Source organism: Meriones unguiculatus, chromosome 18 (genome assembly GCF_030254825.1).
Source record: "Meriones unguiculatus strain TT.TT164.6M chromosome 18, Bangor_MerUng_6.1, whole genome shotgun sequence".
NCBI lineage: Eukaryota > Metazoa > Chordata > Mammalia > Rodentia > Muridae > Meriones > Meriones unguiculatus.
In genome coordinates, this window is record NC_083365.1 from 36,542,642 (window position 1) to 36,566,250 (window position 23,609).

At 38.5% G+C, this 23,609-nt stretch overlaps 1 protein-coding gene across 1 annotated transcript in view; it reads right to left on the minus strand.

Annotated features, from left to right (window-relative positions):
• Window positions 1–21: 21 nt before the first annotated feature.
• Ccdc73 (coiled-coil domain containing 73) overlaps window positions 22–23,609 on the minus strand; it is a 76,977-nt gene continuing 53,389 nt past the window's right edge. The window contains exons 12-17 of the mRNA XM_021646363.2: window positions 18,457–18,567; window positions 15,916–16,050; window positions 9,768–9,954; window positions 7,312–8,784; window positions 4,267–4,397; window positions 22–514 (exon numbers count right to left, since the gene is read on the minus strand). Of these exons, the coding sequence (XP_021502038.1) occupies window positions 293–514; window positions 4,267–4,397; window positions 7,312–8,784; window positions 9,768–9,954; window positions 15,916–16,050; window positions 18,457–18,567 (2,259 nt within the window). The 3' untranslated portion in view covers window positions 22–292. The remainder of the gene's footprint in view (window positions 515–4,266; window positions 4,398–7,311; window positions 8,785–9,767; window positions 9,955–15,915; window positions 16,051–18,456; window positions 18,568–23,609) is intronic.

A 23,609-nucleotide genomic window follows, 5' to 3' on the forward strand; every position in this document is an offset into this window, starting at 1 on the left:
ATTTATTTTCTCGGTGTTATAAAGTAATGTTCCAAAGAGCCACTTTGTCTTACTCAAGTAAGTATAGTATCTGAGTTCTGTAAAGAAAGAAACAAACAGTGCTTTGAAGGAAAAATACAAAGGGAAGACAAAGTGAAAGGGGCCTGGGGTGCTGACAGCAAGCTCTATAAATAAAGATGGCAATCTTCACCATAGTAGAAAAAAGCGGGCGAAGTGTAGACGGCTATAGTGCTCAGATGAGCACCCTTCACCCCAATACATCAGTTTCACTAATGAAAGCATTTATCAACATTTAATCAATTACTTTTTCCATCGTCTCTTCTACTTTTCTTTTTTTGGGCTGGCTGTCACTTTCTAAGCTTAGTAACTTCTCAATTTCGGTTAGTCGGTTTATCATAAGGTTCTGCCAGTCATTGTCACCAGGAGAAAAGACAAGTGGATCAGGAGTGTCTGTGACCTTGATTGTCTGTGAATGGCTTTGTTGCACAGTTGAAATCAAAGGCTCTGCTTTCACCTAGGGAAAGATCATGTTTATTTTACTACCAAAACTACTATACAGATGACAGTAAGGAAAATCCAGAACCCCTGCAATTAGCATAGACTAAAGCTATCTCATGGTTGATTTAGAATTACTGTGGCAATCTGGCAGCTACGGTCCCTGGTGTGACTCTCAGGCTTATGTAATAGTTCCTGAAACACTTGTGTGCCCAGGGCTACCAAAAATGTTTTCTGAAAGCTCATGCGCTTATTATAAAGTAAGTTTAATATGCAGATAACTGTCAGTTTGTCTTTCACACCCATCTTTCCCAAAAGCGTCTGGTAACTTTTGTGAAGTGGGAGATTAGAAATTCAAACATAAACTCTAAAGCAGCCTTTTCTATCAGGCTCCCAACACCATTGTGAAGAGTGGGAAGGAGCACCGAGCAGTCAAAAGAGGCATTTCCAACACACTACACTAAATTTGAACATTGTATTCAAAAAAATAACTTGTTTTAAGGGAATATTTTTTTTGATAGAATACTAGAAAATAGAGACATAAAGAAACTAAATAACATTATTATTCCATTACCCAGAATGTGTTATTGGCTGTTAGTCTTCCTTTTCTAGGTGTTCTTGATTATTCTATAGAATCTTCTATCTTGCCTTTTCCTGTGAGCACTTTCATAAGCAGTTGTGCAAAGGAGCTTCAAAAACTACCTTTTATGTATGTGATGTAACTCATGAATTAAATACTAACATTGTTTCCAATTTATCCCTATCAAGTAAATTTGAAGTGATTTTGTGGAAAAAATTTATCTTCAGATAAGATTTCCAAATAAATCTATTTTTTTCTCTCAAAGAAAAGTAGATAGTTTTGGGATAATGGTTACTTTGTTTTTGGTATGACGGTTTTTCATTTATATTTTGTAAATACAAAATAATTTACATTAAAATCCTAAGATTCCAACCTAATAGTAAGCATTTTCATATAAATCTAAGTTTAGTCCTTTTTAAGAGTTAGATCATAGCAGTTTATAGTGGAAACAATTACTGCCTTCTAGCCTTAGAAATCAGAGGACAGCACCATCATATCCATGCCCTATAATTTAGAATAGAGTAAGCCACTTTTAAGGAAACAATCACTTGTCACAAAAGCAGGCTCTATTGTCTTGTTGATTGAAGTCTTGGTAAGTGTGGCATGTGTGTAGCATTGTCGTTTTCATTCTAATGGAAAGTAATGAATTTTTAAATGAGCTTGGGTGTTTAGGATCTAGCCAAAGTTCCCCTGAGAATTGCTATATTGCCTAAAATTCTGTAGTTATCTCCTAGCCCCTCTGAGTTCAGGATCAAGGATCTGAGCAAGTCCTAGTCAGCTTTTCTAGACCTTGGTTTTCCTATATACAAGATTTTTAGGCACTATTACTGTAAAGTTAGAAATATAACAAAATTAAAATGTACATTAAATGTGTGTATCTGATGTCTGCTTTGTTGGAATTTGGCACCTCCCCCCGCAGCAGTAAACACAGACAAACCCATACACACATGTGCAAAAGTAGGGGAAGCAGAACTCCGGCTCTAGCTCTGAAGTTACGATACAGTGTTGTTCTTTTTTCCAGACAGGGTTTCTCTGTGTAGCCCGGCTGTCCTGGAGCTCTGTAGATCTGCCTGCCTCCGCCTTGCCTCCTGAGTACTGACTGGGATTAAAGGTGCCAAAATACCTGGCCCACTTGGCGTCCAAGCACAAATTAGCAATTTAACAAAATCCTGCTTTTACTTTTTATCTTGAGGAGAAAAAGGCAGAGCACTGACCCTGCTTGGGGTTCTTCCCACATGGTGGGAGGGGTGGGACCAGAGACTCAACATAGTGAAGTGACGTGGAGGCAGATCAGGTCAAGCCTGACTTAGTAAACTTGGCCTGTTTGACCGACATGGTCTGTGCAGCCCATTGCAGTGACTACAGTTCCAGCTGCTCCAGATGTCAGTACAGTGTTGCTCATTCCTTTTTTAGAATTCATTTCCTCTTTCCACTGCACGCTTCCCTAGCTTGGCACAAGACCTTCCATGGATCAGATTTGTAAAATTAATAGCTTTATTTATTCTGGGCCCTCTCCAACTTCACTTCAGTATACAGTTAAGATTACAGCAGACTCTACCTAACTCCAGAACAAGAACAAAAAATAATCTCTAAAGCTGTAGAGAAAGTGGATTGATACATTAACAGAACTAATGTGGAAAACAAAATATGGTGAGAAATGAAAATACTTTTCTGGCTGGTGGTCTTTATAACATCACCCTTCGTGTGTAACAGGTTGGCGAACTTTCTGTAAAGCACCAGGTCTGACTGCAGACCAGGCTGCCGCTTAGTTCTGTTGCAATCCACAGGCTCCCTAAAAGTGTGAGCATAGCCTTGCTCCCTTTAAAGAGGTGTGCTCTTTAAAAAGCTGTGGTTTTCTCTTAGAGGATCTTTCTACGTTATGTGATAACTGGTATTAAAGTGTGGAAACATAATGATGCTTATGTACTACTTAGGAAATAATTACATGCTCCGGAAAGTCCTGAGCTTTTTTTTCTATTACGAAAAGTTGAGAAAACAGCATTGGACAGAGCTAGGATATGTAATACAGGACCACCATAGATAATTAGATCTAAATGATCTTAGAAAAATATTTCACATTTGTATTATTTACTCATCTGTTAAATTTTCTTTAAAAATTGTTGGGTAAACATGTTTCTATGAAAATGTTGCAGAATCTTACAAACACGAGCTGCCTGGAGAACGTTACTTATCAGACACAACTTACAGATTGACTACAAGAGTGGGTTTTCAAGGGAAATAGGAAATTTCCATTAGACCTTTCAAATGCTGGAGGTTAGTTGGGATAGGGAAACCTTGTTAAGAGATGTCCTCAGCGACATAGTGACCAGCTCTGACAGAAGCTTGCTTTCTGCTTTGATGATAACTTACACAGTTGAGAAGTCAGGCTTCCTTGTGCCAGGTTCACTACTGTGAGAAGAGTTGCATTGTTTTATTTGAGATTTCTCCCACTTAAAAAGGGAAATGAGGCACATGGCTGAAAACTGTTAGGGATGTTAGTATGGAGCTGTGTAGTGTGAAAGAATTGTTTGATGCCTCTAAATGGCTCAAAGATCTGCAGAATGTGTCACTATGGTAGTCTCATGAGGGGCCATTGCTTAACCTTTTATCAGTTATAGCAGCACTGGTCTGGATTTGTTTTGTTAAGACTTTAAACAATACAGACTTGTTGGTTAAAGTTCTATACACTAAGATATAAAACTCAGAAATTTAACCAAATAACTTGTCAGCTATGGTTGGTTGCTCCTCTTATGATGAATGGGCTCCTAAAAGCCCTGTGCTCGCTACAAATACTCTGTTTAATGCATATGTCTTATCATTGTATTACAGGGATTCTATCCTTTCATACCTTTTCCAAAGATAATACAAATTAAATTAATCAGCTTGAGAACTTATTAATAAAAAAAATTTGGATGTTCAAGTCCACTATTTCTAAGTTGAGGTGATAGAAATACATAAGATGATGCCTTTGTCCCCCAAACAGGCTGGTTTGTATCTACTTGATTTATACACTGTGACTTTTTCCTGCTGTTTTCTATCAGCCTTAATTGTGAAAAATGGTGCCGTGTTGCCCTCTTGATATTATTCTGGTGATCAGTTAGGGCTTATAGTATCCAGATGCACACAGTGCTACACATATCTGGAGAATTAGCTCACTGAGGTCTGCTCAGCAATATTTTTAATTGACTTACATGTTCACTGGGAAAAGAATCATAAAACGACTTTGCAGTTGCATTCCTCTCTTCACTGGGCTGTCCCTTGGGATCTGGATGGATACTCCAGTTACTCACAGTGTCAGCAACTCTGCTAATGCTGGCAGAATCTGATTGACAAACAGGAAATGACAACAACTGAACTGTGTTCTCTAGATACTCATCTTAATGGCTGAACTTTCTAATCTTTTTGTGTGTGTGTTTAAAAGTCAGTTTCTATTTGTTTGAATATTAACGTTCCCTAGTCTTTCCTCTTAGGTATTTCAGTTCAGAAAACAAGATTGTATTGTTGGCATTTCCTAAATCATTAAAAGGGGTAAATGGTATAAATACCTTCTTAAACACACACACATACAAAATGTTCTTATTTTCTGGTTACCACACATTACCCACACATAAGTGTTTATATAATAATGACCATTTTACAAATTCAAATTAGTGAGGAAGACTGAACAAAATAAACACCAGAATTTTAAAACTATTTAAGAAAATTGCCACAGAAGAGGTTGTTGGACTTAATAACAAAAATTACTTAAACACAGCTGATAAATGTTAAAAGCCAGGCTTAGTAAGAATATATTCGGTTTTAGAATTTTAGACATCTCTTAAGCCACTGAAAAAATGGTGAATGTTACATCAGCCCCTAAAGCAATGCTCAGCATTAAAATTGCAGTTTGGAAAATGAGGTTATATAGTATTTTGGTGGTGGTGTTTTCTTTACATCAGTGGTGCTAGTAACCAAGGTATATTTATCTTTAAGTTCCTAATAATCTTTAAGTTCTTAATTTCCTTTTTGAAAGAAGCCCACTGAGTCTGTGGACCCCACAAAGCCTTCCTACTAACCTGCATTTCTTCAGTGTGTCTAAATCCACAAAGTTCCCTTACAATTTAGTTAGCAAGACATGGTGGCACCTGTCTGTGAGCTGAGCACTCTGACCCCAGTGCTAGAGAGGCTAACGCTAGAAGGTGATCAGTTCAATACCAGTAAGACTGTCCAAGAAATCTTCAGACTACCTTTGCCCTCAACAACTTTGACTATGAGATTATTATTAGCAGAGTAAGCATTTTTTTCATTTTCATCTCAAACTATTGTTTTGATATATTTAACTTTCAGTGGTATAGTACCTATTCATCCCGAGGTGTTTCGTATTGTTTGGGTGTGGTTTTTTTTTTTTTTTTTTGGTGTTTTTGTTTTTGTTTTTGCATGTATGGTATGTGCATGTATAAGCATGATTGTGTGTATGTAGGTGCACATGTCAGGCTGATGTCAAGATGTCTTCCTCATTCACTCTCTTGAACCCCAAGCTGGCTTATTCAACTAATCTGACTAGCCAGCTCCCTCCAAGAATCCCTGACTCTGCTTCCCACTACTGTGATTCAAGTGGGCTGCCATACCCATCAGCATTTGTTTGGGTGACGAAGACCAAATACTGGTCCTTCCTTTAACATAACGGGTGCTTTTACCAGCTGCCTTCACAGCCCAATATGTAGTACATTTTTTAATCTCTGTAGTAAACGTTTAAAAGCAGGGAATATGTGCCTCAATGTATTGACACCCAACATGCACATCTCTCTACCAAATCTTGTATTTCATCAAGTCAACTACATTTTGTTTACTGGAGCTATTTTTTAAATTATCATTTATGTGTTACTTCAAAAAGAAAGTGGACCCTTTAAGCTCTAAAGTAATGTGAATTAAAATAGGTACATAATTATCAAAGGATTAAAATGCTTCAAGCAATAATAATAGTAAAACCCAATGATATGAAATAAATTCCTCTGTTCCATTTTTTGCTAATAAAATGAACAGGTTGAATTTATGGTGCTGGTAAAGGGATGTGCACAAAAGGAAAAATGAGAAAAGAGCAAAGACCAGAGAGAGATATCGAGATTTATTTCTAATTTAAACTCTATAAGCTAGAGCTGTGTTGGTGCCACATTTTAACAAGGAAAAACACTTCCTAACGTAATTAGTGACACACTCATACTACTACTCAAGGTCAGCTTAAAAACAATTCACCTAAACCTGGTGGAATAGGCCTTTAATCCTAGTACTCAGGGAGGCAGAGGGAGGCGAGCTCTGAGGCCAGCCTGGTCTACAGAGTTCCAGGAGAGCCAGGGCTCTACAGAGAAACCCTGCCTCAGAAAATCCAACAAATCAATAAACAAACAAATAAATAAATAAAAGGCCATATCAATAAAGCCACTCTATTGTGCTTAGAACACACAAAGACATGTAGTCTATAGAGTGAGTTCCAGGAAATAGCCAGGGCTCTACAGAGAAACCCTGCCTCAGAAAATCCAACAAATAAATAAATAAATGCCGTGTGAATAAAGCCACTCTATTATGCTTAGAAGAGTATATGCACACAAAGACATGTAGTGAGAATTTTGGATTTCTGCTTTCTTTAAACACACAAATGTTATAAGAATATGTTTTTATTTTAATCTCAGGTGTGGGGAAGTAGGGCTGCTTCACAGCACATGACCTTGATTTGCTTAATGGGCCATCAGAGGCATGATTTTTGCAAGCTGCAAATAGTTTCAGCAGTGGGTGACTTGGGATTCTGAGGACTCTTCAGAGGGTAAATAAATGCTCGGGCCCCTAGAGGTGTGGTGGATTGCTGGTTGTTGGTTGCTGCTGATTGTGGTTTGTTAACTAGTTGTGGACAAAGAAACAAGAAGAAATTAGACATCCTGCCGGGAAGATCAAACCTGAAGGAACTTGATGCTCTTAATCAGCAGGAAGTAGTCTAATGATAACAATGTCCCCTTTTCAATCTGTGACTTTATTTAAGGATCTCTTCCCTTTCTTATCCTTTTTTCTCTCTTATCTAGTGTTAGGGGTTTGAAAGAGAAGAAGAAAAGGAGTAGAGTGGAAAAAAGAAGAACCTACAAAGTATGAAGTGCTGGTCACACACACATACATTCTTTTTCACTTTAAACAAATATGGGAACTCTTTGTCAAGAATAGCTAAGTACTAGAAAAAAGTGCCATTTGAAATTATTACCTTGTTTTCTTACCTGGCTCAATATTTTTTCTAGTATCATCCAAACAAAGATTTTTACAAAAAGTCATTGGCATAATCTCCTTGTTTTCTGGCAGGCCTACTGGTCTCTCCTTCAGCAATAAAGGAATGCTGGAAGTTATAGTGCCCAGTGTTTTGTTTTGATTTATTTTTGACCAAGGACTAGGGGCTACAAACTTCATGTATCCTGGAGATTTCTCAGGTTTATCTGGAGTGGGAAGATCAAAGGCCGACCTTGCATTTGTGTTTACTGAGTCCACAGATGGTGTTACATGAGACAAATATGAGTCTTCCAACTGGCCTTCACTGGAACACAGACCTGTTCCTTCTGGCAGGGTGTCATTTAATGCCTCTGCTTTCTCTCTATGATTTAGCAACATGCACTGTCTCTCCTTAACATCCACCAAGGAAACGAGACTACTTTTTGGGGTTATCTGATTCTCACTGGAAAGCTGTTTTTCTGTGGAAGTTGTCATGGGAACTGCAGTTTTAAAATCTTTGGCTTGTGAAGCATGACTGTCCCCTTGGTTTACCTGAAAGTTTGAGACAGTCACACTGTTCTCTGAAGCTCCTAAATGGTTCTTAAGGGGAATGTTTTGTATGTCATTTATATTTTTCCTTGTAGTTCTCTCTGCAGGGCTTGAGGCGGGTTTCACCAATGTCAGCATAGTACTGATGCTGTTTTCTGAGTTCTTAAGTACTGTCAAATTATCGGCAGAGACAGCAGATGGACCAGGTGGACTGATCGCCCCAGCACAGGCAGCCATTGCTTCAGGCTTCTGGGGAGCCTTCCTGGCTTGCTGACCACATGGAAAGGGTACTATGCTGCACTCGTTCTCTTCACTTAACTTTTGTTTTGTTTTTTGGTATGTAATGTCTAACATAACATTACTTGACGCCTTTAAGCCATGTTTCTTACACTGATCAAGATTTAGTTTTATATCTAGAAATGAATCAAAACCTGCTTTGGTTTGGTCATGATGTGTGATTTCCTTCTCTGTAGCATTTTCCAGCTCTGGAAGCAATGTGGATTGCTGTTGGAATGCCTTGCTTTCAGAAACATCTGTGTTATAGTTTCTTTTGTGGGCCATCCTATTGCAAGTGCCACTAAGGGATGCTTTGTTACTTTGAGTGTCCAGAGGAAAACCTACATCACTGTGGAAACACCCTAATTCTTCTGTTCCTTCTTGGCGTATCTTTTCTGTTTCTAGTGATTCGTCCATCACTAAAAAGAAATTGCTCAGCGATTTAAATTCTGGGTATCTACTGCCTTTTTCCAAGCACACCTTGTCTTTTACTTCTACAGTGATTGATTTTCTACTTTCAGTAACATTTGAGGTTTGTTCTTGATCAGTTAAATCTTTATTTAGGCAAAGGGCTTTGCCTGGGGACATTTCACTTTGGTTTCCATCCTGAGATACAACAGTCTTAATTTCACTTTTGGCACTTATTTCAAAAGGCCATAAATCTGTCATTGAAGAGGACAAAATAAAATGTTATAATCTCAGTAAAGCCTGTTTAAACATATGTCATCTATGTTTTGTGAAAACATATTTAGCCTTAAATAGTCTACCGGATACTAATCATTCAAACAGGACATCAATTTTATTCAAATATTGGGTTCCTATACTATAGCAAGTATACGTTTGGATGCTAAATTCTTGGCTCTACCCCAAAACATTTTTATTTCACAACAGCTAAATTACTTTGTCTTAAGGGGGCAAGCATCATGAGGTATTTATACAATAGTCTTTACTTTTCCTATAGTTGTTTGCTTGGGGGCACATAATACAAACCCATATGAACACGTAACCAATAAAAATTAATGTATATCCTAATCTCTATTACAACTCAGGCTTAACATTCAGAATTTGATAGCTTGTTCTTGTTTGATAATCATCTTTTTGTTGTTGTTGCTGTTTGTTTGTTTATTACCCTGTAGGTATTTTAAAATTCTGAAAAATATTTGGACCAATTCATAGAATATCTACTCAAGACAATTTTATTAATCATTGCTTTAACTATAGACATCAAATCATAAGTATAGTTAAAATAACTAGAACGTAATTTTCAGGTCTTGAAGAGCTTAAATTGGTTCAATCATTCTTTCTCCAACATTTCCACCAAGCGGCTATTCAACCTCAGCTGACCACCTCAGTCAGTGCTGCTTTAAGCAACTCTTCATAGTGGAGGAATTGGGAAATAACCTCAGTGCCTACTGTGGGATCTTCACCTAGAGAAATGCTGTGGCCTGGTCAGCAGAAGTGTGCTGGTGACCAAGAGACTCTCTGCAAAGACACTTTTAAAGACTCACTTGCAGAATGCTTGTTTACATACAGATGAACAGGTGTTTCCCAACAATACTAAAAGGTCCTTAAAGCAAAGCCATAACTGTCAGTCCCCTAAATGCCAGAGAAAGTCCACCATGTACTTTATCAATGAAGTTTTTACCTTCTGCCGTTTTTTCTACAGGTCGGTCTTTCTTTTCTTCCTTTTCTTTGTATTCATTATCCAAACACAAATTCTTTGTATTTTCCCCCCATACTTCCTGACCAGAATTGTACTTTTGTGTGATGGTATCTTCTGATTTTTTACTGGATAGTTCATCACTATTTTTATCATCTAGTTCTGGAAGAGTCTGGTATAAAATTAAAAAAATATGTTAAACATTTGAGCAAAATTTGTCTATAAAAGTGGATTTTTGTTCAACTATTCAACAATTTCTGTTTGAAAGTCAAATGAGTACCCTGCATACACCGTCATATTTACACAAACTGGAGAGCTCTATATGCTTTCACTCATGTTGATCACATTTTTATACCACACAGGCAGACAGGTTTGGGGGTGGGATTTGCTTAGCCGAGGCAAATTGTTTAAATGGCATTTTATACACCTCTAAGAGCGCAAACCAACCAGGAGCACTACATACCTACACTTCCAGCACTCAGGAGACTGAAGCCAGAGAATCATTGGAAGCTTGGAGCCCACCTGGACTCCAGGGCAGCTTAGGGTACAGGGTGGACCTTGCCTCAAAAAAAGTTCCCTTTTCTCACACAAAATATTGATCACATGAGCCATGATGCACAGCACTAGGCTTTGGGATGCAATCATGAACAAAAAACAGTACCTTCCCTCAAAAATCTTAGTTTGGTATACATATTAGAAAAGAAGTAAGACACCTTTAACAAGATGCAGGGACTGTATAGCACTATAAACCCATGCAGAATCCCCTTGGCCCTGCTTAAGTATGAGGAGTCCCAGAGAAGCCTGAGGGGAGCAGGAAGAGGTAGAGGGGCTTGGGAGGGACATGGATGCAGACTTTACAGTCTGAAGAGACATCCTTCACTTTGCATTCTAAGCCAGTTGAACCCAGCTCACACTCGAGTGTGCTTGCTTTCTCACCTATGGCACGAAAATGCTGTAAAAATTAAATCATACACAGAAAACCTTTACATTACACTGTCCTCGGTTACTGGTAGGAAGAGCTATTTTTAACAGTTGAAGGAGCAGCCTTAGAGGTAAAAGGGAAAGAGCAAAGCAGTGAAATAGAGTAGAGAGAGAAAAAAAAGAGGTGGGTAATTAAAGGGGACAAAAATCAAGCCCTTAAAGGAGACTGAAAAGTCCATGTTGGATACAGTGTTTGCTTGGAGTGGTATCACTGATGTGCTGATGACTGACTGCACTGGGATGACAAAACCAGAATACCTCATGCTGAAGAACAGGAGTAAAGAAGAAAAACCCTGTTCTTTTAGCAAACTTGGCTCAACACAGAAAGAAAAGTTTAGAATTTTTATTATGAATAGACATTAGACTTTGTCAAAGGCCTTTCTCCATTTGATGAGATGATCATGTGGTTTCTGTCCTTTAGTCTACATGGTGGATTACATTTATGGATTTATACATGTTGAACCATCCCTGCATGTCTATAAAAGGGCTGTCCTGCTCTTGTCACTGTGCTGGCTGCCTACCTTCTCAAGCTCTCCTGTCACTGACTATAGCTAGAACCTTCTGCCAACCATACTAAGCTCCTAGGTCCACATGAAAAAAAAAAAAACAAAACAGTTTATACTTCTGATTTCTGACTATTCTGCTCCACCTACTTGATGTATTGGCTTTGTTCTTATTGTTGGTGGCTCACAAAACTTTCCTGAGGTGTGAGATCTGCGCTGAGCAGCCCCTTCTAGAGCTGTTCAACCCTCCTTCTTATGTGCTTGCCCGGTGCTGTTCTCAGTGAGTTACACTTCTGCGTCCGTTTCTCCTGCCATACGGCATCTCTCTCACCACGTTGTCATCATCTCCCACAGTGTATAGCACACAGACTCGAGCAAGTAGTGTTCACCAAGTAAGTCACAGACAAAAGAAAGAAGGGATGTGAACAAGCAGGTGTGTCCGTTACACCAGCTTAAACAAGAAGTCTCATCTGGGCAGAACTAACCACAAAGTGCTTTCACATAATACACAGTTCTAGAAAATTTACTGCAATTTCTAGTCACTCTAAAGTCCTGAACTTGCCTTTTCAGGCTAAATTATTAGACAAGATATTAAATATGTGAGATAAAATCACTCAGACAAAGGACTGCAGTGAAAACGGTTCTTTTAGAGGAGGAAAATTTTCTACAGTTATCCAAGCTATTCCTGTGGGAATGAAGAATGACAGGAGCAGTCAGCACAGGAGTGTATGAAAGACACTTTATCTAATTGCTATGTATTTGTTAGGTAATTACTTAAAATAATTTTTAATGCAAAATGACAAAAATTATATAGTAAGGTTCATAAATTACATAAAAGCGAAGTGTATAATAACAATAACACAAAGAGCAGGAAGGAGAAAATCGACAACATGGCTGTAGAGGCTTATTCCCACCAAAAACTCTAATGTGATATTTGAAAATATATTATGACAAACTCCAGAGCATGGAGGTCACCAAGCCATGTCATGAGGGCCAAATCCAGGCCAATGCCTGTTCTTGTACATATAATTTTATTGGTACAGAACAATATTCATTGTAAATGTATTTAACACTATTAAGCTGTATGTATAAAATGTTAAAATAGCAAACTTTATGCTATATATACATATATAACATAATAATAAAATATAAGTAATAGTCTTCTCAGAATAAATAAGCAAAAGGTATTCCTCCTACTATTACTTATCATAACAAAAGGAAACAGAGAACCTGACATGGAGGTGCATGCTGGGAATGCCAATACCCAGGGAGACAGAGGCTGGAAAACCCTAAGTTCAAATTCATCCTTGGCTACACGATGAGTTCAAGGCAGCTTGGGCTACATAAAACCCTGTCTAAAAAATAACAGCAACAACAACGACACAAAAAAGGAAGAAAGAAAGACAGAAAATAGTATTTCCATTAAAATAATAATGTAAATACTAATCATTTTGTTTTGGTATTTTTGTCTTTTTTTTTTAGTTTGTTTTGATTATCTTTTGTTATTGTTTTTCCTTTTTTGAGATAGAGAAAGAACATGAAGTTAGATAGACAGGGAGATGGTGAAGAGCAGGAAGGAAAGTGTGATCAAAATATATAAAGCACTTTAAATAAAAAAGTTTAAAACATTAATAATAAAAAATGGAGTCACTGTATTCATCATCAAACAGACTAGACCCAGGACAAGTATTGCCAGAATAAAGATGAACACTTTATAATGATGGAAAGGAAAATTAATCAGGAACCTGTAGCAATTGTAAATGTGTCATAGAAGCGTAAATCAAATGCCTACTGGGTTCAAAACACATGAGGCAATACCTAACAGAGCTGGAAGATAAGGAAGTTCACAGTGGGACGAGGTGGGACAAGAACACAAACAACTCGGGAGTAGAGGCTTGAGAAGCACTGGCAGCCTGCCTCACGTTGGTGGACACTTATCCACCACTCACCAAAGCAGCGGCAGAATGTATTTATTTTTTAGGGGTACATGAAATATTCACCAAGGGAGAAAATATGCTTCATCACAAAACCGGTCTTGATATACGTAAAGGGATGAAAAGTCTTACATAAAATATCATCTTACCACAACCAAATGTAATTAGAAGATTCTCAAAAATGTGGAGATTGAACAACATGATTCCAAAGAGTCACACCAATATCCCTAGATCAAAAAATATCCACAGAAAAATCTTTAGACACTGTGAACTGCTAGGCATGGTGGCACACACCTGTAATCCTAGCATTCAGGAAAGGGAGGCAGAAGGATTGTAAGTGAAAGGCCAGCCTACGCTACATAGGAAAACCCTGTATCATCATCATCATCATCAATTTTAAATAAATTTACAAGGGCTGGGAATATAGCTCAGCATTGGACTGCTTTCCTAGTACGTGTGAAGTCCTAGATTCAATCCACAACATTGAGTGAGAGTGAAAATTATATCAAAGTATATAGAATAAAAAGTATAGAATAAAAGTACCAGAAGGAAACTTCACAACTTTAAATGCTTGTAATCAGAAAATAAGATAAGCAAATAATTAATACTGTAAGTTGCAAAAATCAGCAGCTAGAAAGGGGAAATAAATCCAAAGTAACTGGTATGGAGAAAATAAGAAAACAACATCAAAATAGCAAGGAAACAAAAATGCATGGAAAACCAATGAAAACTAGTTTTCTGAAGAGGCAGGAAAAATGGAAAATCCTCTAACCAAACTAATTAAGATAAAAGACTCGAATTCCCACTATCAAGAATCAAAATGGATAATCAAAACAGATAATCCATGAAGCCAAGATCATTATTAGGGGCTATGTTGAAAAATTATAATCTAATACACTTTTAAAATAGAGAATAAATGAACATTTCTAGACAAATATGACCTACGAAAATTGAACCAAGAAGATATAAGGAAACCTAAGCAAATCTAAACACACAGTGAGATTTAAATAATAATTTAAAAGCCCCTCCAGCAACAACAACAAAATGCCCAAGACTGGACAGACACACTAGTGAATTTTATTAGCCGCTCAAAGAAGACTGGTTGTTCAGAAGTAGGGCAAAGTAATGCTGCATCCCAATATGCAGTCAAGATGTAAAGAGCAGTGAAGACACATGCTGCAGAGGCCATGTAAGTAAGACGTCAGCCAGACGCAACAGGCCCGGAACGTCAGAGAACACTGAGGAGACTGTACGCCGCAGTCAACTGAGATGTATCCTGGAGACACAAGGGTGTTTCAACATACACAGCCAATAAACAGCCTAGCAAACATGGTCGAGGATGAAAATCATACTCAGCTAAATAAATGGAGAAAGGCTTTTAATCCAACATCCTTCACAAAAGCCCTGAAGAAACTAAGTACAAAAGGATTATACCTGAACATAACAAAAAGGCTGTAAAGCCGGCATGATCTTGAACGAGAGGGGAAACAGAAACGTGTCCTCTAATAACCTACAAGACACGGAGGTATACAAATAGGAAAAGGAAGAAGTTAAATTATCCATGTTTGTAGATGACACGATCCTCTACTGAGGAAAAACTAAAGATATTCCCTGAATAATCTCAGATCTGATAAGCAAACCCAGCAAAATAGGGCAAAATCTACACAGAAAAGTCATCAGCTTGTCCATGTACTAATGAACTCACTAACAACTCAGGTGCGTATCTCATGACAATCGTCTTGGGAAAAACACTCAGTGTCCTCATTTGCATCTCTGTGGCTGTGACAGAACACTGACCAAAACTAACTTAGGGAGGAAAGGCTTATGTCACACACCAATCCCAGGTCACAGTCCATCTTGAGACAAGTCAGGCAGAAGGAGCCTGGAGGCAGGCATCTCAGTAGAGAGCCCTAAGGAAGGATTACTGGCTTGCTTCCTCGGGTGCCTTCTATCCCCAACCCCCATTAATTAATTAATCTATTCACTTTATATCCTGGCAGGAAGTCCCTTCCCTTCTCCCTTCACAGACCCTCCCTCTCACCTCCTCTCTCTTCCCTCTGTGTTCCCTCCCTTTCTTCTCAGAGAAGGGGAGACTTCCCATGGGTATCAACCCACCTTGGCATATCAAGTTGGACTGGACCCATCTTTTTCTATTGAAGCTAGACAAGGCCGTTCAGTTAGAGGAAAGAAAAGGGTCCAAAGGCAGGCAGTAGAGTCAGAGGCAGCCCCTGCTCCTGCTGTAAGAGGGACAAGCTGTGTGTGTTTGGGGGAGGGGGAGTCTAGCCCCGTCCCATGGATGCTCTCTGGTTGGTGGTTTAGTCTCTGTGAACCCCAATGGACCCAGGTTAGGTGATTGTGTAGGTTTTCTTGTGGTGTCCTTGACCTTTCTGGCTCTTCCAATCCTTCCTCCCCCTCTTCCATAAGGACTGTGTGCCCACGGTTGGCACTGTCCACAGGGGCTGTCCACTTCCTCAGTTATTAATCAAGACACGACCACAGGTTTCAATTAAGGTCGTTCTTCAGTTGAGGTTTCCTGTTCCCAGGTGACACTAGTTTTGTGTCAAACTGGCAAAAACTAACACAGTCTCAATGGAAACACAGTGGAACTCTTTTTCAGAAAATAATAATAAAAATTAAAAAATAAAATGAAATAAAAAAATCACCAGCAATGGTCCTAATGTAACAGTTTTACCCTAAAACCTATTTAAATTTTACCTGAAACTTCTTGCACTCCCCAATTTTATTCTGATTACATAATTTGTTGTAATGTTCTTGCAACTTAACATGAACTTCCTTAAGTGAAGACAACTCATTTTTAATCTCATTCATTTCTCCAGTAAGTTCTTCAACCTAGAATAAAATCAAGCCAAAATGAGCAAGTGCATAAATTTTACCTGAAAACATTGTTTTATGAAATAGTAATGGTAATAACAAAATCAGCTACATGTATTAAAAAATAACACTGTAAAATAGTAACAAGCGTTTAACAAACATGATTGTATATTCATACTCTTTGAAAATGGGAGGCTCAGAAAGATCACGTAACTTGCCCAAGCCAGTGCTCATATAGGAAACAGCAGTCAGGATTGAAATACAAAATCAAACTAGGGCCCGTGCCCCTAAAGACCTCCTTAGAGAAGTAAAGATTTTACTTCTAGTCACAAAGTCCTCTACAAGCTACAGCTGTGCTGTGTGCAGGGCGGCACGTGGGGGAGCTGGCTGGCAGTGTGGACACAGCACTTGCTGGCCCCTGACACTCTGCAAACTGGGTTTCCCCACCTATGCAGCTCACAGCACTTTCTTGGGGGATGCCTTTCCACAGAAAGCTCACATGTGGTGACAGATAGACACAGACCATATAGACCTGATCTCCATTTAAGGAAATCATTACAAGGGGCTGGAGAGATAGCTCAGCAGTTAGAAACACTGGCTGCTCTTCCTGAGGTTCTGAGTTCAAATCCCAGCACCCACATGGTGGTTCATAGCGTCTGTAACCGTAGTCACATGGGATTCAATACTCTTCTGGTGTGGAGATGTGCAGCCAGACAAAACACCCAGATATATAAATAAAGAAATCTTTAAAAAGAAAATCCTTACAAAACCAAAGTGGCTTTTTCTTACTTAACTATATTCTATTTAGAACTAAAGAATTATGATGATTTATGATTGCAGAATCTAAAAATCCTATGATAAAACCATTTTATTTAAGCTTACAAATTACAGCCTCTCCAATAAAAAAAAAACAAAAAAAAAAAAAAAACAAAAAAAAAACCATTTTTTCCTTCTAAGGAAAAAAATGTGTGATTTAGCTGTGTGTGTGTGTGTGTGTGTGCGCGCACACATGGAGGCCAGAACTGGGCATCAGAAACGCTGGAGTCAGGGGTGGTTTTAGCTTCCATTGTAGGTCCTGGGAACTACACCTGATCCCCTGCAAGAGGCCTCTTACCAGATGTGCCATCTCTCCAGCCCCATTTTCTCTATTCTTCCCCTCCCTTTTAACCCCTGGAAGTTGGCCACTGTTGTAGTCTCAGGAGAGAAAATGAACATTAGTTGTTTTGTGTAACTGATCTGTTTTTGTGGCATGTTATGTTTAGCTTCAGCTCCTTTCCAGTTTCCAGCTTGCCCAGTCCTCCCAGCACCATTTCCACAGCCTCTTACAGACTGAGAAGGCAGGCAGCGGGCAGCCCAGCAGGGTAAGCACAGTTACTGTACTTGCTGCTTCATGGCACATTCTCCTGGTGAATATTATTAACCAATTTTAGGTACCACAGTGTAACCGTGAAATATGTTTCGTAGATTTGAATAAAGCATATCAAAACCATCCATGACCAAGTTTATCTCTTGAAACTCTGAATTAGAAGAACTTAAGAGCTACAAATAGAGTTTTCTACATGACAAATAAAATCACCTACAGAAATGTTATAAAGCATTCAGATACACATTAGTATAATAAAGGAAACGGTATTTTGTAGTCTAAAGTAGAATCAGGTATTTCTAAAATGCAGTTTCAGAAACCCATAGTGACTTTCTATTGTGGTGATTCTTTTATTAAAGAGTGATTACGGCCACGCTTTCCGTAAGTCATAGCTTGGGACAATTGTTTTAATTCCTCTTCAAGGAACCAAAAAGGCAATGAAAATTGATGCCAAGAAAAATCAATTTTGTCATCCATCAGTCTTTGAGCTGAAATTTGGCTTTGCAACTGGAATTTACATCATATTCTACGATTGTTTTGCACCTTTTATCAAAACTAACACTTAGGGGAGAAGAAACAACTGTGACTTAAAGGAAGCAGCAGTTTATAATATACAATCTCGTAATATTAGTACAGCAGAACTCGATGACTGCACACGTGTTCTAACACAGCCCTGACACATCTCAACCAAACCAATGAGAACAGCAACTCACCTCCCAGTGGCTTACATACAATTCTAATTTCCTAAGACACAATGAATCATTTTATTAAAGTGCAAATTAATTTTTCTTTGTCACATATTAACAGCTATTCCATAGAGTCACATATGCTTTATGTTTATATAAAACACATGCACATACAGTCTTCCATGCACGAAAACATCAGAAGGAATTTTATTAAATTCAGTTTTTTAAAGTACACTCATTTTGAGGGAAATATGAGTGTAAGAAGAAAATGTGTCTGACTTATAAAGTTTTAATATTTTCTTAGCATTCAAAAGTTATTTTAAATGTCTATAGATATTTAAAATACTTTAATATTTTATAGTTTAGTAAACCTACATGTCTCTTCCAAGTTCCTAGCGCTCTCTCATGCTCATTCTGAAGATTAAGGAACTTTTCTTCATTTTCTTTTACCTTCTCCCTTTGCAGCTCATTATCTCTTTCAAGGGTCTGCAATAAAATTAATTATCCAAAAAATAATCAATACCACATTAATGAATTTTGATGTGTTTTATGTTGCTCAGACCTTTACGTGGAACATGCTGAAAGTGCCATACAGATCAGTGATAATGTGCTATCTCAACAATAATTTTCATAAATTAACAGAAAGGTGCTTAGAGTTTAGCTAACAGGAAATAGGGGGAGGCTATGATGAAGAAACGGCTATAAAAGGGTATAAAAACATTGCCATTATTCAGTTTCACTGCATAAGTTTTAATGCGCTGAAAAAGTAATATAAAGTACAGCGTTGAAAAGCGTGAACTGTAGCATAATCCAGCCTAGCCTACTAAAGATTTTAACTACCATTAGGAGTTTTTATTTATTTTAGAAGTTAACTGGCTAGAAAACCTTAAAAAACAATTCTAATTTCAAATTAATACTTTTTAGCCTAACTTATTTAACACATCACTTAGTTACTTAATTAAGTTAATGTAATAGAATCACTACTCCACTGTCTCAAAATAATTTTTTTAAAAATAAAAATATTCCCAAACATTTTCTGAGACTAAGATTTTGGAAGTATGGATCATTGTCATTGACATTATTAGGTTTCTTTCCTATCTGCTTCTAGTTCAAACAAACTGAAAAAAAAGTATCTGTATTTAATACATCTAGAATTTTGATTTAATTCACTTATCTGTCATTTAATTCACTTGTAAAGCCAGGTACACTCAGTATAATTCCCAACCACACCCAACACTGTAAAAGGGAAAGGTGGTTACACTTCTGAGTTCTCCTCCCCGAAATTAGTACTTCACATGTTTCTGCAATCAGAGGTGACTCCCAGCAGAAAAAGCACACAAATGTCTGTCACATACAGCTGAGACACAGCTCATACTTAACTGCTCTTTAATTTGCTTTTTGAAAAGGCAACTCTCTCTTGTTTATTTTCCATGCTACAAAATATAAATTGATCTCAATTAAAAGCCTTTGTTTGTTTGTTTGTTTGTTTGTCTGTTTTTCCAGACAGGGTCTCCCTGTGTAGCCTTGGCTCTCCTGGACTTGATTTGTAGACCAGACTGGCCTTAAACTCACAGAGATCTGCCTGCCTCTGTCTCCTTAGTGTTGGGATCACAGGCATGCGCCATCATGCCTAGCTCATTTAAAAGTCTTAAGACCATTCTTTTTAAGGTGTTCTCAATTACACCTAAAATATCAATGAGTAACTATATCATGATATTATGGCAACACAGCTAATAAAAAGCACTTTGCAACTTGTGACAAGAATGTTCTCTGTCTCACTAGGAGCTAACATTTTCACGTAATACACATCTCCTTAATCCATTGTTACATATAATAACAGGGTAGTTTTTAAATATTTGCAGTGGTGTATAATTAATAGACACATAGTATTTTAACATTCTAACAAATGTTTTTACGATTATCTATTTATATGGACAGCATACTCTATTTTAGAAAATAGATCAGTGTTTAGGAAAGAGATGAGAGAACAAACCACAGTCTCTATTCTATTAACAATAGATGACCAACAGCATCATGTTCTTAAGACAGTGTATATTGGGTGTTTTATCAATTCCTTCTGGTTCATACCTATCTAAAAAAGACCACAGATTTTTCTGGAGCCCTTCCATCCTTCATTACAACTTGACTTATATCCTCAGCTGACTGCCCAAGCCAGGTTATCAGCAGTCTCTTGCTTCCTAGAGCTCATGGTTCCCTCTTTCTTGCTTCACTTCCTTTTCTGGGTACAGTAAACTGTTATGTGATGATTAAGCAGGCATGCATGGTAACTATTTCTGGGACACCCCCCCCCCCCGTCCACTGAGAAATTAGATTACCTGAGTACACTGCAACTCTACTCTGGCCATTTCTTCCCAGCCTCTGCGGACACAATTCTATTTTTTTTCTACCCTCCAGTGTTGTCAACGAGAAAGCTAAGGCCCATTCTCATTCCTATTTCTTTGCATCCCATACTTTTCTGCAGTTTTAGAATCATCTTTTTATGTGTTATGTATATTTTATAATGACATACACCGCTATCAGGCAAAATGAACTCGTATCCCTCAGGCCTGTGAAACTTTTTGTATTGTGTCTTTGATCACTTTCTCTTTCTATTTTCTTGGTTCTCTCTTCTCTGAAACATAACAGATTCCTTTGACTGTTTCTTTAATTCTTTCTTGTTTCCATCTATTTGCCTTGTGTGCATGTGTGTATGCACAGGGAGGCCAGAGGTCAACTTCAGGTTTCACTCCTCAGGAGCTTTTTTTGAAACAGCATCTCTCACTGAACTGGAGCACCAACCAGGTAAACTGGCTGGCCAGCCTCTGAGCCTCAGGGACCAGCCTGTGCCTGCTTGTCAGCACTGGGAGGCACACAGCACCATAGCTGGCTTTTCAGTGGCTGCTGGGGATTGAACCCAGGTCCTCATGCTTGCGTGACAAGCACCTCACCTCCTGAGCTACTTGCCAGTTGTACCCATTATTTATCTATTGATTCCACTTTCTGAACAAGTATCTCACAGCCTTTCCATTGCATTTACATTTTTAGCAGAGTTTCTCCTAGTCTGTGTTTCTGAATTTCTCACTCTAGTCCTGTGGATTAGTAAGAATATTTCCTTTAAGCAGTCTTAGTTTTACATGTTTTTTAGACATGGAGACCGAAGTGACCACTTCCTAGCCAGGAAGGACTCCTAGGGGAAGGGGAACAACAACTCACCCTCAAAACCTTTGATTCAGAAATAACCCTGCCTTCAAGAAGTGTGGGGATAAAGAGGGAACAAAGATTGAGGGAATAGCCAAACAATGATTGGCCCAACCTGAGACCCACCCCACAGTAGACAGCCAGCCCCTGGCATTATTAATGATGCTCTGCTATGCTTGCAGACAGGAGCCTAACATGACTATTGTATAAAAGGCTCCACCCAGCAGCAGATCAAGAAAGATGCTGGCACTTGCAGCCAAGCATGGGGCAGACAGAGCTCTGGGGGTCCTGTGGAAGTGTTGGAGAAAAGACAGAAGGACCTGGAAGGGACAGGAACCTCACAGAAGACCAACAGAGACAACTAACCCAGACCCACAGGAGCTTACAGAGACTGAGGCATCAATTGAGGAACATGAATGGTCTTGACCTAAGACCCCTACATATATGTGGCCAACGGACAGCTTGGTTTTCATATGGGTCCCCTGGCAAGTAAAGGGGGCCTGTTTCTAACATGGACTCTATTGCCTGCTTTTGGATTACTTCCCCCCAGCAGGGCTGCCTTGCCTGGTCTCAGTGGAAGAGGATATGCTCTTTGATATGCTGGGGAGGGTTTATATGGGGGGAGGAGCCTCCCCTTTTCTGTGGGGGGAAGAAAGAGGAGAAGGGGAAATAAAGGGAGGGAAGACTGAAAGGAGAGGATGGAGAAGACACCTTTGGGATGAAAACTAAATGAACTTAGTAAAGATTTTTTTTAAAGAAAAAAATGAAGAGAAGAAAGGAAAAAGGGGAGGAGAGATAGAGAGAAGAAAAGGGAGGAGAGGAAGAAAAGGGGTGAGAGTGGGCAGAAAGTGGGAGGGTGAGGGAAAGGGAGAGAAGGGGGAGAGAGAAAAATTAATTTGTAATGTTGCCATTTCTGTTAGTGGCATGGTTAATTTCAGTCCACTACTATTTTGACAACCAATTTCCTAACAATAAGGGGACCTCAGCATACCACTAGATCTCTTTCTACCTCAGCTCTCTCTCAAATTCCCACCACACATCTACAAAGGAGAGAACCAATTCCTGTGGGGTGAAAGGAGAAATCTTGGGTTGCAATAGATTCTTACACAGATATTCTCATCTGGATCTTTCAACTGCCTATCTCACTTCAAAAGACCAGGATACTATAATTCCTGACCATTTGTGGGTTTAGTTTTGTTTGTGTAGTGGTGTAGAGATATAATCCAGTGTCTCAGCATTTTAGGCTTTCTATTCTTATCAGAAAGCGCCATGACCAAAACTAACTTGGGGAGGAAATGTTTATTTCAACTTAAAGTTCCATATCACAACCCATCATCCAGGAAGTCAGGGTAGGAGCACAAACCGGGCAGGAGCCTGGAGGTAGGAACTGAGGCTGAGGCAATGATGGAGCACTGCTTACCTGCTTGCTCCCCATGGCTTGCTCAGCCTCCTTTCTTATGGCACCCAGGACCATCAGTTCAGGGGGTGGCACTGCCACAATGAGCTGGTCCCTCCCATCTCAATCAATTAAAATGCACCCCAGGCTTGCCCACAGTATAGTCTAGGAGAGGCATTTTCTCAGCTGAGGTTCCCTTGTCTAAAATAACTCTAGCTTATATCTATCTGATGGTAGGCTAGGACCCTAGCTACATTCCATACTCAACTTACATTCCAGGCCTCATTACTACAACTTTGAATTAGGTTTCTATTTCCTGTTTCTGCTGTCTATCTTGTTCACTTTTAAAGCATAGCGTTTTATGTCTCTTCTGTCATTTCCACGTCCTTGTGGATTTATTGCCATTTTATAGCAGTTTCAAAAGGCGACAGAAGTAAATGTAGGTTCAATTAATCATCTTTAGCTGCAAGCCCTAAACAGGTAGTCTCTAACTTGGGAAGAGCCCAAGTTTATTCATGGTACTTCATTTATTTATTTAATAACACTTAACAAGGTCCTACTGCACTCTTGACACCTCTCATGTGCTTATGCTCCATCGGCTACAACGCTGCAGTCTTCTTGGAGTTTATACTCTATCAGAAATATAAACTTGTACATAATATAAACATACTTGAAATATATTGTTATTTCCAACTGAAATAACAAATATGAAAAACATTGTGAAGAAACAGATATTATCAGAGGTCAAACTGAAATCATTTGCTAAATGATAAAACATAACAAATCGCCCTAGTTAATACAGTAATACAATAACTGCAAAATATGAAAATTACTTTTAATATTATGACTATAGGAACATAAACTTACACCTAGAACTTTGATCACTATTTTCTTTCTAAATTTACTTCTAAAAACCTAACACAGATGACAGTGT